This window comes from Cynocephalus volans, chromosome X (genome assembly GCF_027409185.1).
Source record: "Cynocephalus volans isolate mCynVol1 chromosome X, mCynVol1.pri, whole genome shotgun sequence".
NCBI classification, from domain to species: domain Eukaryota; kingdom Metazoa; phylum Chordata; class Mammalia; order Dermoptera; family Cynocephalidae; genus Cynocephalus; species Cynocephalus volans.
The window spans coordinates 12,808,991-12,826,031 of record NC_084478.1 but is presented as its reverse complement, the minus strand read 5'-3'; the positions used below and the strand labels follow the sequence as shown (position 1 = coordinate 12,826,031).

The 17,041-nt window shown below is 44.8% G+C and overlaps 1 protein-coding gene across 1 annotated transcript in view; it reads left to right on the top strand.

Annotated features, from left to right (window-relative positions):
- Window positions 1-17,041, top strand: part of LOC134366638 (H(+)/Cl(-) exchange transporter 4-like) — a 36,253-nt gene that overhangs the window by 17,836 nt on the left and 1,376 nt on the right. Inside the window, 4 exon segments of the mRNA XM_063082991.1 lie at window positions 7,346-7,778; window positions 7,781-7,890; window positions 10,559-10,745; window positions 11,691-12,089. Coding sequence (XP_062939061.1) covers window positions 7,346-7,778; window positions 7,781-7,890; window positions 10,559-10,745; window positions 11,691-12,089 — 1,129 coding nt within the window.

The following is a 17,041-nucleotide window of genomic DNA, read 5'->3' as shown; positions in this document are numbered from 1 at the left end:
TTAATAGCTGAGTAGTATTCCATTGTGTAGATGTACCACAGTTTCCGTATCCACTCATCTGATGATGGACATTTGGGCTGGTTCCAACTCTTGGCTATTGTAAAGAGTGCTGTGATGAACATTGGGGAACAGGTATACCTTCGACTTGATGATTTCCATTCCTCTGGGTATATTCCCAACAGTGGGATAGCTGGGTCGTATGGTAGATCTATCTGCAATTGTTTGAGGAACCTCCATAACATTTTCCATAGAGGCTGCACCATTTTGCAGTCCCACCAACAATGTATGAGAGTTCCTTTTTCTCTGCAACCTCGCCAGCATTTATCGTTCAGAGTCTTTTGGATTTTAGCCATCCTAACTGGGGTTAGATGGTATCTCAGTGTGGTTTTGATTTGCATTTCCCGGATGCGGAGTGATGTTGAGCATTTTTTCATATGTCTGTTGGCCATTTGTATATCTTCCTTAGAGAAATGCCTACTTAGCTCTTTTGCCCATTTTTTAATTGGGTTGCTTGTTTTCTTCTTGTAAAGTTGTTTGTGTTCCTTTGATATTCTGGATACTAATCCTTTGTCAGATGTATATTTTGCAAATATTTTCTCCCACTCTGTTGGTTGTCTTTTAACTATGTTAATTGTTTCTTTTGCTGTGCAGAAGCTTTTTAGTTTGATATAATCCCATTTGTTTATTTTTCCTTTGGTTGCCCGTGCTTTTGGGGTCGTATTCATGAAGTCTGTGTCCAGTCCTATTTCCTGAAGTGTTTCTCCTATGTTTTCTTTAAGAAGTTTTATTGTATCAGGGTGTATATTTAAATCCTTAATCCATTTTGAGTTGATTTTAGTATACAGTGAGAGGTATGGATGTAGTTTCATTCTCCTGCATTTGTATATCCAGTTATCCCAGCACCATTTGCTGAAGAGGCAGTCCCTTCCCCAGTGAATAGGCTTGGTGCCTTTGTCGAAGATCAGATGGCAATAAGTGTGTGGGTTGATTTCTGGATTCTCTATTCTATTCCATTGGTCAGTGTGTCTGTTTTTATGCCAGTACCATACTGTTTTGGTTATTATAGCTTTGTAATATAGCTTAAAGTCAGGTAGTGTTATGCCTCCAGCTTTATTTTTTTTGCTCAGCATTGCTTTGGCTATGCGTGGTCTTTTATTGTTCCATATAAATGTCTGGATAGACTTTTCCATTTCTGAGAAAAATGTCTTTGGAATTTTCATGGGGATTGCATTGAATTTGTATATCACTTTGGGTAGTATGGACATTTTCACTATGTTGATTCTTCTAATCCAAGAGCATGGGATATCTCTCCATCTTTTTGTACCCTCTATAATTTCTCTCAGCAGTGGTTTGTAGTTCTCATTATAGAGATTTTTCACATCCGTGGTTAACTCAATTCCTAAGTATTTTATTTTTTGGGTGACTATTGTAAATGGGCAGGCTTTCTTGATTTCTCGTTCTGCATGTTCACTATTGGAGAAAAGAAATGGTACTGATTTTTGTGTGTTGATTTTGTATCCTGCTACTGTGCTGAAATCATTTATCAATTCCAACAGTTTTTTTGTAGAGGTTTTAGGCTGTTCAATATATAAGATCATGTCATTTGCAAACAGGGACAGTTTGACTTCATCTTTTCCAACCTGGGTGCCCTTTATTTCCCTCTCTTCTCTCATTGCTCTGGCTAGTACTTCCAACACTATGTTGAATAGGAGTGGTGAAAGTGGGCATCCTTGTCTAGTTCCTGTTCTTAAAGGAAAAGCTTTCAGCTTTTCCCCATTCAGGATGATATTGGCAGTAGGTTTGGCATATATGGCTTTAATTATGTTGAGATATTTTCCCTGTATACCTAACTTATACAGGGTCTTTGTCATGAATGAGTGCTGAACTTTATCAAATGCTTTTTCAGCATCTATAGAGATGATCATATGGTCCTTGTGTTTGAGTTTATTAATATGGTGTATCACATTTATTGATTTGTGTATGTTGAACCAACCTTGCATCCCTGGGATGAATCCCACTTGATCGTGATGAATAATTTTACGTATGTGTTGGTGTATTCTGTTTGCTAGTATTTTAGTGAGGATTTTTGCATCTATATTCATCAAGGATATCGGCCTGTAGTTTTCTTTTTTGGTTATATCTTTACCTGGTTTTGGTATCAGGATGATGTTTGCTTCATAGAATGAATTTGGGAGATTTGCGTCCGTTTCAAACTTTTGGAATAGTTTGTAAAGAATCGGTGTCAATTCCTCTTTGAATGTTTGGTAAAATTCTGCTGTGAATCCATCTGGTCCTGGGCTTTTCTTTGTTGGGAGCCTTCTGATAACAGCTTCAATCTCCTTTATTGTTATTGGTCTGTTCAAATTTTCTACGTCTTCACAATTCAGTTTTGGGAGCTTGTGTGTGTCCAGAAATTTATCCATTTCCTCCAGATTTTCAAATTTGTTGGCGTATAGTTGTTTATAGTAGTCTCGAATGATTCCTTGTATTTCAGATGAATCAGTTGTAATATCGCCTTTTTCATTTCTAATTTTTGTTATTTGAGTCTTCTCTCTTCTTTTTTTTTGTTAGCCATGCTAATGGTTTGTCAATTTTATTTATCTTTTCAAAAAACCAACTTTTTGATTCATTGATCTTTTGAATTGTTTTTTGGTTTTCCATTTCATTCAGTTCTGCTCTGATCTTAATGATTTCTTTCCGTCTGCTAACTTTAGGTTTGGATTGTTCTTGTTTTTCTAGTTCTTTAAGGTGAAATGTTAGGTTGTTCACTTGCCTTCTTTCCATTCTTCTGAAGTGAGCGTTTAATGCAATAAATTTTCCCCTCAATAGTGCATTTGCAGTATCCCATAGTTTTTGGTATGATGTATCATTGTTTTCATTAGTTTCAATAAATTTTTTGATTTCCTGCTTGATTTCTTCTTGGACCCATATGTCATTAAGTAGAATGTTGTTTAATTTCCATGTGTTTGTATAGTTTCCAGAGTTTTGTTTGTTATTAATTTCTAGTTTTAATCCATTGTGGTCTGAGAAAACACATGGGAGAATTCCAATTTTTTGAATTTATTTAGACTTGATTTGTGACCTAATCTGTGATCCATCCTGGAGAATGATCCATGTGCTGATGAGAAGAATGAATATTCTGAGGTTGTTGGGTGGAATGTTCTGTAGATATCTGCCAATTCCAATTGGTCTAGAGTCTTGTTTAGATCTTGTGTTTCTCTACTGATTCTTTGCCTAGATGATCTGTCTAATATTGACAGTGGGGTGTTCAGGTCCCCTGCTATTATGGTATTAGTGTCTATTTCCTTCTTTAGGTCTAATAGAGTTTGTTTTATAAATCTGGCTGCTCCAACATTGGGTGCGTACATATTTATGATTGTTATGTCTTCTTGATGGATCAGTCCTTTTATCATTAAGTAATGTCCCTCATTGTCTCTTTTTATGGTTTTTAGTTTAAAGTCTATTTTGTCAGATATAAGAATAGCTACTCCAGCTCGTTTTTCTTTTCTATTTGCATGGTAAATCTTTTTCCATCCTTTCACTCTTAGTCTGGGTGAATCTTTATGGGTGAGGTGGGTCTCTTGTAGGCAGCATATAGTTGGGTCCTCCTTTTTGATCCAGTCAGCCATTCTGTGTCTTTTGATTGGGGAATTTAAGCCTTTTACATTAAGAGTTGTTATTGAAAGGTGTTGATTTATTCCTAGCATTTTATTGGTAGTTTGGTTGTCTTAGGTGTCTTTTGTTCCTTGCTTTCTGATTTACTCTTTGGTTTCTGTGTTTGTTGGTTCCTTAGGTTGTAGATAGCATTTACGTTTGCTTGTTTTCTCTTCATGAATGCCATTTTTATTATAGTAGTGGGTTTTGATTTTTCTTGGGTTTTTATGGCAGTGGTAGTTATTTTTCAGGAACCAAACCAAGTACTCCCTTGAGGATTTCTTGTAAGGGTGGTCATGTGGTAGTGAACTCCCGCAGTTTTTGTTTGACTGAGAAATATACTATTTGCCCTTCATTTCGGAAGGATAGCCTTGCAGGGTAGAGTATTCTTGGCTGGCAATCTTTGTCTTTTAGTATTTTGAAAATATCATCCCATTCCTTTCTTGCTTTTAGGGTATGTGATGCAAAGTCTGATGTTAGCCTGATTGGGGCTCCCTTATAGGTGATTTGACGCTTCTCTCTTGCAGCTTTTAAGATTCTCTCTTTGTCTCTGAGTTTTGCCAATTTGACTATGACATGTCTTGGAGAAGGCCTTTTAGGTTTGAATATGTTTGGAAATCGTTGAGCTTCCTGGATCTGAAGATCTGTGATTTTTCCTATACCTGGGAAATTTTCTGCCGCTATTTTATTGAATATGTTTTCAATGGAATCTCCATTTTCCTCCCCTTCTGGAATACCCATGACTCGGATATTTGAGCGTTTAAGGTTGTCTGATATCTCTCTCAGATTTTCTTCAATGTCCTTGATTCTTTTTTCTGTCTTTTTGTCTGCTTGTGTTATTTCAAACAGCCCATCTTCAAGTTCAGAGGTTCTCTCTTCAACTTCGACAAGCCTGCTGGTTAAACTCTCCATTGTGTTTTTTATTTCACTGAATAACTTCTTCAGTTCAGCAAGTTCTGCTACATTTTTTTTTCAGGACATGGATTTCCTTGTACATTTCCTCTTTCTGATCCTGTATACTTTTCCTCATTTCATTATGATGGATAGCTGAGTTTACTTGTATCTCATTCAGTTTCCTTAGAATTATCACTCGAAATTCCTTGTCAGTTATTTCAAGGGCTTCTTGTTCTATAGGATCTAGAGTTTGAGATTTATTAACTTTTGGTGGTATACTTTCTTGATTTTTTGTAATTCTGGTATCTTTTTTTTGGTGTTCATTCATTGTGGCAAGGGCTTTCACAGTCCACCGGTTTGAGACTAATGACTAACTAGGATGTTGCTGTGGTTGTCAATTTCTTATGGGTTCCTCCGTGACTGCTCAGTTGGCCTCTAGTGCCTTGTGTGTGTGGTTGCCTCAGGTCTTGGGCTTCTCTGGGGAGCTACCTTTCTGGTCAGCTTGGACTCTGCTGGGCTGGTGGATCACATACCACAGGGTGTGTGATCTCTGTTGAGCTTTCACTTCCTGTGCAGGACTTCTCCCTGTTCCGTGTGCTCTGGCCCAGGCTGTTGGATCGTCCAGTGGCGACCACACCAGGTGTATGGTTTCTGTCGAGTCTCCGCCTCCCTGGCCGCACGTCTCCCCACTCTGTGTGCACTGTGCTGGGCTGGGGCGTGTCTTCTGCACCCCTCGTCTTTCAGCTGGGCCTTCAAGACCCTGCTCGGCACCGCCTCGCCCAGGAAGTTTACCAGGGTTCTGGTAGGCTCAGATGACCGGTCACTCTGGGTACCTTTGTAGCACTGTGTAGATCTTTCTCAGGTCTTGTTCACCTTTGTATCCCCCCAGCATAGACCGAATCTAGCGCCCACCTGCAGCCTGCTCTCCGGCAGGTTCAAGCGGACCTGGGAACTCTCCTACCACACTATTCCCAACCAGAAATTGGTTAGGATTTTTTCCGAACTGGTGGCCGCAGAGATGGTATCTGCCTCCCAGTAACAGGAAGTTTACCGGGGGCCGGAGTCCAGGGTGTGGTGGAGTGACAGTCGGCCCATCCATACTTCCTTGCCCTCCCGACACTGGCCGGGGACACCCCACACAACCAGCCCCACCAGAGAACCACGGAGGGAGTGGGAGGGGAGGCTGGCCCGCAGGCTCCGGAAAGCCCCGCACCGGGCCAAGCAAGTGGGAAGGCTCAGTGACGGCCGAGCCGGGCAGAGCTGCCAGCACCTGGGAAAATGGAGGCAGCCCTGGGGCGGTGAGTGAACTGGTGATGCAGGCGGGAGCAGGGTGGGTGTCAGCCCCCCGAACAGAGCTGGGCCAGGGGTCACTCACAGTGCTGTGCCAGGTCGGGTGCTCACTCTCTGCCTCTGGTTCGTTGCCTTCCCCGTTCTTGGCCGCTGCCGCCTCGGGCTGTTCAGTCGCGGCGCGGCTTGGGCGCTCCCAGGAATCTTCTTTAATGCCGGCTTGAAACCTCAAATCCTGAATAGGGCAGCTGGCCACCTTCAGCATGGCCCCAGCCTCCAGGATCCTGTCTGCATCCACAGCAGCCCTGGTGCCATGTTCCCTGTTTCGAGACTTGCTTTTGCAGCTAAGAAACAGTTCTTTTCCTGCTCCACACTTCAAAGCTGTTGCCTGTAAATGAGGCAGCCTCTCCTTCTGGGGGCAAAGTGGCAGTCAGCCCTCACGACTGCACAGCAGCTGTGGTCCTCCCTTAAGAGATGACATGAGGAAGGTCCACAAGTTTCCTGGTTGCCTGAGGCCCAGTGGCCGCCATTTCCACCTCAGCTACTCCATGCCAACTGCCGCAGCCACCGCCTTCTTGAAACCCAGTTTCTGCCATTTAAAAATATTGTTTTAAAAATTGCCAACATGACTTTTTTTTTTTTGAAGATTTATAGTGACTTCTCTGTTTCTCAGAGCCAACTGAATTAAGCATTTTTGGTTTTGGTAACACTAATGGATCATTGCAAGGGTTAGCTGGTTGGCAAACGATTTCCGTAAAGGGCCAAATGGGAAATATTTCAGGCTCTGTGGGCCACACAGTGTCTGCTGCAACTGCCCAACTTGGCCATGTGGCCTGAAAACAGCCATAGACAAAACATAGTTCATGAATGGGCATGGCTATGTTCCCATGGGCACTGAAATTAGAATTTTCTTTTTTTTAATATCCTGTGTGTGTGTGTGTGTGTGTGTGTGTGTGTGTGTGTGTGTTTATCATTATGCAATTTTAACTTTCTTTGCGGCCTTTTACCATGAAATTAGAATTTTCTAGTTTTCACATGTCACAAAATATTGTTCTTCTAAGTAGTTCAACTCAAAAAAACCTTTTTTTTCTCCTCCAACCATTTAAAAATGTAAAAACCATTGTTAACTTGTATGCCTTATGAGTACTTTTGCTGGGTTGGAGTTGACCTGTGGGCCAGAGTTTTCCAACCCCTGAATCAAATCCAGAGGTTTATTTGCTTTTAGGAGGGTCTCTGTGCTATGAACAGAATTATGATTAACTATTTCTCTCTTTTAAAAAGTGGCTTAAGGCACCTTGCTCAGTATCCATTTTACTTTTAGACACAATTAGATCCCTTTGGTATCTTCATTAGTACATTTTGTCATACTTAAGCCTGGACAGACTGATGAAGTGAGTGCCGTTCGTCCATGTTTGTTCCTAGTGTGTCTCACGGTGGGCACCAGCAGGTGGCTCCTGACCAAACGGCCTCAACTCTGGCCAGTCTCTAATTTTCGACTTCTTCATCCCAGATCAGTTACTACTTTCCCTCGGAGACATTGTGGAGGTCATTTTTCACGGACCTGGTGGCGGCCCTCACTTTGCGATCCATCAATACCTTTGGGAACAGCCACCTCGTTCTCTTTTATGTGGACTATCACACGCACTGGCACATGGCTGAACTCTTCCCCTTCATCCTGCTTGGGGTGTTTGGGGGCTTGTGGGGAACCCTCTTCATCCGCTGCAACATCGCCTGGTGCAGGAGGCGCAAGACCACCCGGCTGGGGAAGTACACGGTGCTGGAGGTCATTGTGGTGACTGCCATCACTGCTGTCATTGCCTAGCCCAATCCGTACACACGCCAGAGCACCAGTGAGCTCATTTCTGAGCTGTTCAACGACTGTGGGGCCCTTGAGTCCTCCCAGCTGTGTGACTACATCAACGACCCCAACATGACCTGGCCTTTGGTGACATTCCAGACCGGCCAGCTGGGTTTGGCATTTACACAGCCATGTGGCAGCTGGCCCTGGCGCTGATCTTCAAAATCGTCATCACCTTATTTACCTTTGGCATGAAGGTAAGTGAAGGGTAAGAAAGTGAGGGTGGGTGCTGGCGGGGGGAAGAACCCATGTCCTTCTGGGGACAGCACCGTACTCTCCTGAACAAAATTGTCATGGGAGGAAAAGGGGATCTGACCTTTCTTGAATGTTCTCATGTGCTGGGCACTTGACATTCTTTCAATCATCAGGAAACAATTCTTTTAATAACCAACAAGCCTGTGAAATGAGTTTTTAATCCCATTTTACAACTGAGGAAGCTGAGGCTCAGAGACCCGGAGAGGCCTGATCAGACCCACAGCATATGGGAGACAGAGTTGGGCATGGAGCTCACTTCATCTCACTCCCAGACCAGGGGTGACCACAGCTTTGCCTGCTGGCAGGGTGATGCCAGGTGGTGGGACAATCCCGTGTGTGGCCCAGTTTGGATCGATGAGCATGCATTGAGCATCCGCTGTATCTGGGCACTGTACTAAGTCCAAGGTGTACAGCACTCGAAACAGAATGCTGCCCCTAAAGAGCACCTGCCTCTGGGAGAGACAGATGCAAACCCAGAGTTCTGAGACTGTGTGGCAGCACCTACGCTGCACACCACGTGATGGCCTCCCAGTCTGGGTGGGGCTGGGGCCACGACGGGGGCTCTTTGCACACATCGTCTCCTGATGAGGAGTGTCCTCAAGAGCTGTGGATGACACCGTGTGCTTTCCTCATTTTTTTTCCTAAAGCTGGAGAAGAGACAGCTTCTTTCTTCCTGCTTTTAAACACTGCGTTAAAGTCAGACATACTTTGAAAGCCCTTCCTAAAGAGCTTTCTTTTATGGAAACTGACATTAAGTTGTTATTGCTTTTTTTAAAAAAAATTGAGGTAAAGTTTACATAACCTGAAATTGATCATTTTAAAGTGTACATGTTAGTGGTATTAAGTACATTCACAATGTTGTGCAACTGTCACCTCGGTCAAGTTTCAGAACATTTTCTTCCTCTGCATAGGAGACCCCATGTCCATTAGCAGTCCCTCCTATTCTCTGCACCAGCAGCCCCTGGCAACCACCGATCTGCTTTCTGTCTCTATAGGTTTGCCTATTTCGGACAGTTCATTTTAATTAAATTAATTCATTTCGGACTGTCCTTGTGGGACTGGCTTTTTTCACTTAGCACAGTGTTTTCAAGGCTTATCCATGTTGTAGCCCGTGTCAGCCCTTCATTCCTTTTCTGGCTGAAGAGTGTTCCACTCTGTAGATTCCCCCACACGTTGTTTATCCACTCATCCTTTGATGGACATTTGCGTTGTTTCCACCTTTTGGCTATTGTGAATAGTGCTGCTATTGCTTACTTAAAAACAAAATGAAACTTTTATTAGAGTGTTAGAGTGTGATAAAAGAGTATCATATAGAGATGCATACAGCTTAATGAATTTTCACAAAACCCACATGCTTGTGTAACCAGCACCCAGGACCAGAATCACAACATTACCCAGCCCCCAGAGCCCCTGATGTGTTCCATTACTTTTGCTTTCTGTGTGGTATTTCTATGAATTGTCTTTTTTTAAAAAAGTCTAAGAAACGGTGTCTCTGGGTGTGTAGTGGTCAAACACAAACCCGAATCTGTGCCTTAAGAACAAGGATCGGTAGACTTTATTAAACAGTTGACTGTGTCTGATCCATCATCTCCTTGCAAAGGAATTTATTTTTGTGTCCAAGGAAGATGCTGGAGCATCTTCTGGTGCTTGCTGAGACTTTACTTTTAAGTTACATGGGATTAAATGGCGGTGGACTCAGGGGCACCCCATATAGGAGCAATTTCCTAAGGAATATTCCAAACTCTAGAAATCACACCCGAGGATCTGAACTTCAGTTCGCCTGGCATCCTCAGACTGATGACCACCTGGGGCGACATAAATGCAGCTGTGGCTCAGGGTCTGCGCTCACGTCTCAATGAACACAGAGTAGTTGGGAGTGTTCTATAGCACGTGTACGGTCACCAGACAAACTAAAATGCATTAGCAGCCAGCAAAGTAAGCAACACGCTACTTCTAAGATCATTCAGTTTACATAGTTTGTTTCTTCGCTGCCGCTAACGTGGCTAGAAAATATTCAGGATACTTCTCGGAAGATGTAGTTGGTTAGGAAGATGGAACTGCCTCCCTCGTCTCTCTCTGATGGGTATCCACTGTCTATAAACAGAGCAGGAAGCGTTTGAAAGCTTTTTGGAAGATCGGGGGCAGCAGCGATGGTGCGTTCAACTTCTTTATTTTACCAGGGAGCAGTTGCAGGCCCTCTTCCATTTTCATGCTGTGGCTTGGCATTTAATTTTAAAAGCCAACCTGAATGACATGGCAAGGGGAGAGAGAAAGTCACGAGTGTCTCAAGTGACAGATGTTCACTTTGAATGGTATTTGCACCGGGGCTTATCATTCTTTAATCCACAGCAGGCAAACTGGGCCAGACTTTGCAGGGGAAGAAATGAAAGTGTAAAAGGGCATTCTCTCCATGTTGCAGTAGATGCGACCGACTCAGGAGGTCAAATCACTTGTCCCACCTTTTCCCAGCTGACTGATTTTGAAGAGTTGTGCCTCCTTTGAAGGCTGAGCAAAATGCAAGCAGTTCGAGTGGGCACCGTGGTTCCTGGGGATCGGGAAGGGGGACTCAGCTTCCTTCCCTCATGCTGCTTTTCTCTGTGCTCCCTCAAGATCCCGTCGGGCCCGCTCATCCCCAGCATGGCCGTGGGAGCAATGGCGGGCAGGATGGTGGGCATCGGCATGGAGCAGCTGGCTTACCATCATCATGACTGGATCATCTTCCAGAACTGGTGCAGGCCCAGAGCAGACTGCGTCACACCAGGGCTTTACGCAATGGTGGGAGCTGCAGCCTGCCTAGGTACAACCATAGGTGGGGCAGGGAGGGGGTGGGGGCACTGAGCTGGCTTAGAGGACTGGCGAGAAGGAAGACGTGGACTTGATCATTTGCATTACTCAGGATAGGCTAGGTTGTGCTGCTATAACGAGAATTCCCCCAAATCTCGGTGGCTCACACACCAAGGCTTATATCTTGCTCACTATATATACACACACATATATATATGTAAAAAACATGGGTGAACAGAAGATTCTTCCCACCCAGTCATTCAGGGGCCCAGGCTGATGGAGTCTCCACCATCTTACAGCCATACCACCTAGAACAGTAGTTCTTAACCAGGAGTGATTCTGCCTTTCAGGGACACTTGGAAGTATCTGAAGACACTTTAGGTTGTCACACCTGGGGAGGGAGGTGCCACTTGCATCTATTGGGTAGAGACCAGAGATGCTGCTAAACATGCTATAGTGTACAAGACAGCCCCTGACAACAAAGAATGCTCCAGTCCCAAATGTCCCTAGTGGTGAAGTTGAGAAACCTTGGTTTAAACTCCCTGGAAGACCAGGAGTCAGTATGGATTCTCCCTTTGAATACCAAGGGACACAAAGCTGGGTCTCTCTCCTCTATCTAGTCCCTAAGAATCCTAAAATTACAAGGCTTATGGGGTTGCTTGTTCAGTCAGATCCACTCGCCCAAAAGCCAGACGTTTGGGCCTAGGTGAGTGGACTAGCCAGAGTCCCTCGTTGGAGCAGAGCCCCCAGCAGGTGTGACTTACAGCTCCCTGACGCAATGCCACGTTGAAAAGAACCTGGCATATGTTCCTGAGGCCTGAGCATGGGTGGCATGTGGGAATGTCCCCTTGGAAAATGTGTGAGGAGCATTTACAGCCGTCTATCCATTTCCACACATCATGCCCTCCCGAGACTCCGGGGTCGGGCTTCTGAATCTCACTTGTGTCTTGTGTTGCAGGTGGAGTTACCAGGATGACAGTGTCGTTGGTGGTCATCATGTTCGAGTTCACAGGTGGTCTGAAGTACATTGTGCCCCTCATGGCGGCAGCTGTGACCAGCAAGTTGGTGGCCAATGCCTTTGGGAAGGAAGGCATCTACGAGGCCCACATCCACTTGAACGGCTACCCCTTCCTGGATGTGAAGGACGAGTTCACCCACCACACGCTGGCCACCGACGTCATGCGGCCCCGTCGGGTAGAGCCGCCGCTGTCGGTGCTCACCCAGGACCGCATGACCATGGAGGACGTGGAGACGCTCATCAAGGACACCGACTACAATGGCTTCCCCGTGGTGGTCTCCAGAGACTCCGAGCGCCTCATCGGATTTGCCCAGCGGAGGGAGCTGATTCTCGCAATAAGTGAGTAAAGAGGGCAGCTCACCTTTTGTCAGGAGCCAAGAGGCAGCTCTGTGCCCCCCAGTGATCAGAGAGGTGAGAGAGAATGCGCGTCACGCCAGGGGCTCGCAAGCGTTCGTGTGTGCGTGGTCACCCGGGGATCTGGTGGAAATGCAGACGATGATGGAGCAGGTCTGGAGCGGAGCCCAGACTGCGCTCCTCATGGGCTCTCCATTGATGCCGATGCTGCTGGCCCCCAAGTCACTCTGTGAAGCACAAGGGCTCAGACTCAAGTCTTGCGTGGCTGGAAAGGGACCACGTGTTTGCAAGCAGCCCCCTGCGCCCGCTCCTCTGGGAGGCAAGCTGCAGATGCTGCCTTTTTGTGGAAGTGCTGGATGAAGCTCAGGAAGAGATGTGAGTAGCCCGGGCGAGCTGCTGCCAGAGAGCGACTTTCAGGTGGGCTGTGCAGCCGCTGGGGCTTGTGAGGTCTCTGCCCTGCCACCTCCCTGCCACTGCACAGGCTTTCCTTCACTTCATGGCTCTACATGTGATCCGGCTGTTAGCGGCCACAGGGGTAAATGATATCGCTCGAGTCCTCTCTGTGATTATTTTCCTCCTCGTGTTCCAACTGAAATCAGCTGCACCGAGGGGCAGGCTGTTGAGTTGGGGGAGGAGAGAAGGGGCAATGCCCAGGTGGGGGCACTTCAGAGGAGCAAGCCTGTGGGCCCCAGCAACCTAGGGCCGGCTGCTTTGAAAGGGGAGCAGGAGGAAGGATTCCGCAGACAGAGGGCACTGAGGGCCAGAGGCCTGGGCGTGAGTGTTTGGAAGCCCCGGGCAGGGAGGAGCAGTGAGCCTCGGAGATGCAGCCCTGCTGGACCTCAAGATGCAGCAGGGGCGGAGGCCAGCATAGCCCTTGCACCGGCACGTGGCCAATGCCTTCTGCTCAGCATCCTCGCTCCGAGATCTGCACAGCATCCAGCATCCTGTGGTAGTCGGGGGCCCATGGCCGGCTTCCGTGTGCATGTGATGATTTTTACTGTGCGTGCTATCTTCCAGAGTATTCGTAACGCTCATCAACGGGACTTGCCCTGGTCTCGTTGCCGATTGCCTCACCGCGAGCATGTCTTCACCAGAGAAACTGCTTGCTTCTCCCTGCCCTTTGTTTTTTATTTCTAAGGTGCTTCCCTTCAATTGCTAAATCCTCTTCCCAATATTAAGTAGCTTTTAAAATATCTTTAACGTATCTCCATCAAAGGCTTTATAAGATAAGCATAAGCTATGGCCTCTAATTTAGCTTGCTGTTCAAACATTTTTACTTCCCCCGAAGCAAAATTGATTTTGTATTTTAGACACCATAGCAAGTTTGTGCTTCACTGTTCAGTTTGTGTTCACTGTTTGTTGCTTTAATATAAGTCCTGTCCCTTAACAGGTAGGTGCTTTCAGGCCTAAATATTGCCTTCTAAATAACAAGTTTTTAAAAGTTGTTTAAGTAGGGTTGGGTTTCTTTTAAAGTAACGTATTCAGCAGCCTTTAAAAAATGTATTCAATCCCTGAAATCCTTTAAGCAAAGGTTGAAACTTAAAAACTAAAGTAATAAATGTCACAGCATCCATTATCTATTCTGTGGTTGCAGGCACAGCTGCTAAGAGACAGCTGACTAATTTCACTGAAACCCATTACTGTAGTCAAGGGGGAAGCACTAACTGTCGTCAAGTGGTTAGGGAAGACTCTTAGGCTTGCCCACTACACGCTCTCCTAGAAGCTGTGTTTGGAGCGTCTGAAGAGGCACCACACAGTGTCAATAGTACCTGTGTGCTTTCAGTCAGACCCGTAATAGTACAGAAGCAGCTATTTACACAGTTTGTGCCAAAGCAAGGAGTGTGTTGCTCTGAGGAATCACAAGAGCTGTTTTCCTGGTCTGTGGAAAGAGAAGAGTCCCTGTACTCTAGGGGAGAAATTCAGGACCTGTACTTGAGGAATTATCTGCCCTTTTATGAGTATAGAAATGTGACGTTCACATTTAGCCAGTGTCACTTTTAGGGGAAATGGGAGCAAAGATTACAGACAGATGCAAAATAGACGCGATAAAAAAAGAATGGTGAATGAGGTAAATGAGGAGTTTTCTTACACATCATGTTTACAATTGTAACAACCGCTCACATGAAGATGAAAATGTTTTATTTTCAATCCGTCTCTGGAATACCAAAGCACAGCTACGTCTCTGCTAGAGGGGGATTAGTTAGCACTGCCCGGGCAATGTGGCCATCTTCGCCACCACATGTTAACACATGGGGCAGTACGTGACCCGTGTTCCAATTCATGGTGAATGGGACTTGGCCTCTCGTTTCTCTTTGCAAGTATGAGTCTCTTTCTGTACTCAGCGGGGCTCAGGCTCTTCTAGTCTTGAGTTGTACAGTTAAGCCAGGAAGGCTTCAGAGAGGCCTCAATGGGAGCCACAGAGGCGATGAAAGGAGGGAAGGGTAGGGTGGCGGGGAAGAGTGGAGGGACCTCATCTCTTCGTCTGGTGGATGATTGAATGATGACTCTTCAGCACGTAGAAGATGCTCACTTGTAGAAAGTGGTCCACATCCAGGACTGAACAAGAGGATAAGTGTCACATCTGTTGGACAAGCTATTCAGAGGTACAGAGGTGTCTGCCTGGGAGGGCTGTTAATGATTGGACAAGATCATGGGGAACAGTAGTGCCATCTTCTTCTTTCTGCTGGGGATGTTAAAATATACATATATGTAAATATGTAAATATAGATATAGATATACAGATGGATGTGCAGGGGGACTTTTCCATGCTTTGGTAGACAATAACCTGTCATAAGATAATATGCTTTTTCTTCTATATAGTGTTTACTTTTTTATCCTATCATCTATGTACCAACCGCTACTGTGGTTGCTTCCAAGTTTTTATTTTAATCCTTTTCATTAATTACATCTGTTTTAAGGAAGCATTTCTGGTTAACAAGATGGTAGAGTATTTCCTCCCTAAACACATAATTACTCTAAAGTAGGGGTTCTCAACCTTAGCACGATGGACATTTGGGGCTGGATCGTTCTCTGTGGTGGGAACTGTCCTATGCACTGTAGGATGTTTAGCAGCATCCCTGGCCTCCACCCACCAGATGCCAGGAGCACCTCCCCTTCCCATTTGTGACAACCAAAAATGTCTCCACACATTGCCAAATGTCCCCTGGGGGTGGGGGTGGGGGCAAAATTGCTCCCAGTTGAGAACCGTTGCTTTAAAGCCACTTAATAGCTTACCAGATGTGTGATTATTTCTAGTCTTTTAAAATTTCTTGGCCTATCACAGTTTGTAAAATTCATCTTACAAACGCTATTGATTACGCCCTCTGTGTACAAGGGTACTTCAATAAGTTCATAGGAAAATAGAATTAAAGGTTGTATGAATCTTTCCGTGAACTTTTGAAGTATCCTTATATTGCTGCTAGAAAGTAGAATGTCAAGTTGAATAACCTCAGCGGCTGCTCATAAAATGTACATCATATTTCAGGGGCCGTGGTCACTGAGAGTAGTTCTAGTAGAATATATGACAAACCTCCTATGTTAAAGACAGTTATAAAAAAGTTTAACTACTTTAACTTTAAAACATTTAAAAATAAGGACTATTAGGTTTTTAAAAAAGTAAAAGTAATACACGCTCATAGAATATTGGGGAAATTAGAAAAAAAAAGGAAAAATTTAAAAAGGCATCCACTTTCTTATCACCATAGAAGGACATGGTTAATATTTACTGCATTTAGAGCATTTCCTTCCTGGCTCTTAAAAAATATGTTCATTTTGGGCTATATTTTTTTGGTTTCTTTCCCAACATGGGCTCCCAAGAGTCCCTGGGGCCTGTGAGTCTATTGTTTCCTACCACTAGCTCATCCCCTGGGTGAGGAGTTGGTTTATTCTTTCATACAGAAATATTTCTTGAGCGTCCAGCATGTGTTGGTGCTATCCTAGGAGCTGTGGGTCCGTGGATGACAATACGCAGTCTCTGTCGTCTGTGAACTTATGTGCTATAGTTTTGTTGCAGGCATTTTGGTGACTGACAAAGAATTCTGGTCCAAACTGGGAGTAGGTGGTTCACTCTAGTAGAGAGTTGCAAAAAGCTTTCTTGCCGGTTCTTCTTCCATTCACCAGCTTTTGGCCTATACATAGCACCTCTAACCCCAAAGTTAATATACGTGCTTATAAAAGAGTTCCAAAGTGGCCTAGCAGAGCCCTTCTGGAGAGAGCAACAGTTGCCGGTGTTGGAGCACAAGCTCAGATCTCTGGCTCAGACCCTAGCTGATGCCTACGATTCTTGTTTGGCAGTGAATAGCTCATGGGCTTTCCTTCCTAATGCCTCCTACGTGAAATAGGCTCTGTTCTACATGGCAGGCAGCACCAGATACACTGTCATTTGGTAGACCTACCACTCATTCATGCGTGCATTTAGCAAATATCTGTTTTGTGTCTACTGTGTGCTAGGCATTGTCCAGGCACTGGGAGTGCACTGGAGAGCATGATTTCATTGAAGTAGTGGTTGTTAGAATCAGAGCTTTAAACCCAATCAGTAAATTCAGAGGAAATATAAGCTTGTTATTTATTTTAGGAAGTAGATTGATGGTTCACTAAGTCATATTCGATTTTATAAGAGGTTCGGCATATCCATGTGATCAGTTCTTAATTGGGGTCTGTGGCTTGATTCAATCCTGACATTCAACCTGTTAAAATAGATGGAAATCTTGTTACGTGGGACATTATGGGAGTCAGTGGTCTACAAAAATGAGCAAGTATGTGTTGACCGCTGCCTCCCTGCCATAGTGCTTAAAGATGGAAGCATCTTGGTTTAGGAGAGAGGTATACAGTGTGTATCATGCACGATCTACATTTGAAAACATGTAGTGCATCAGTGTCGTCTGGTGTTTGTGGTTGAATCATATTCTATTTGATGTAACTGGATTTCACCTGACCCA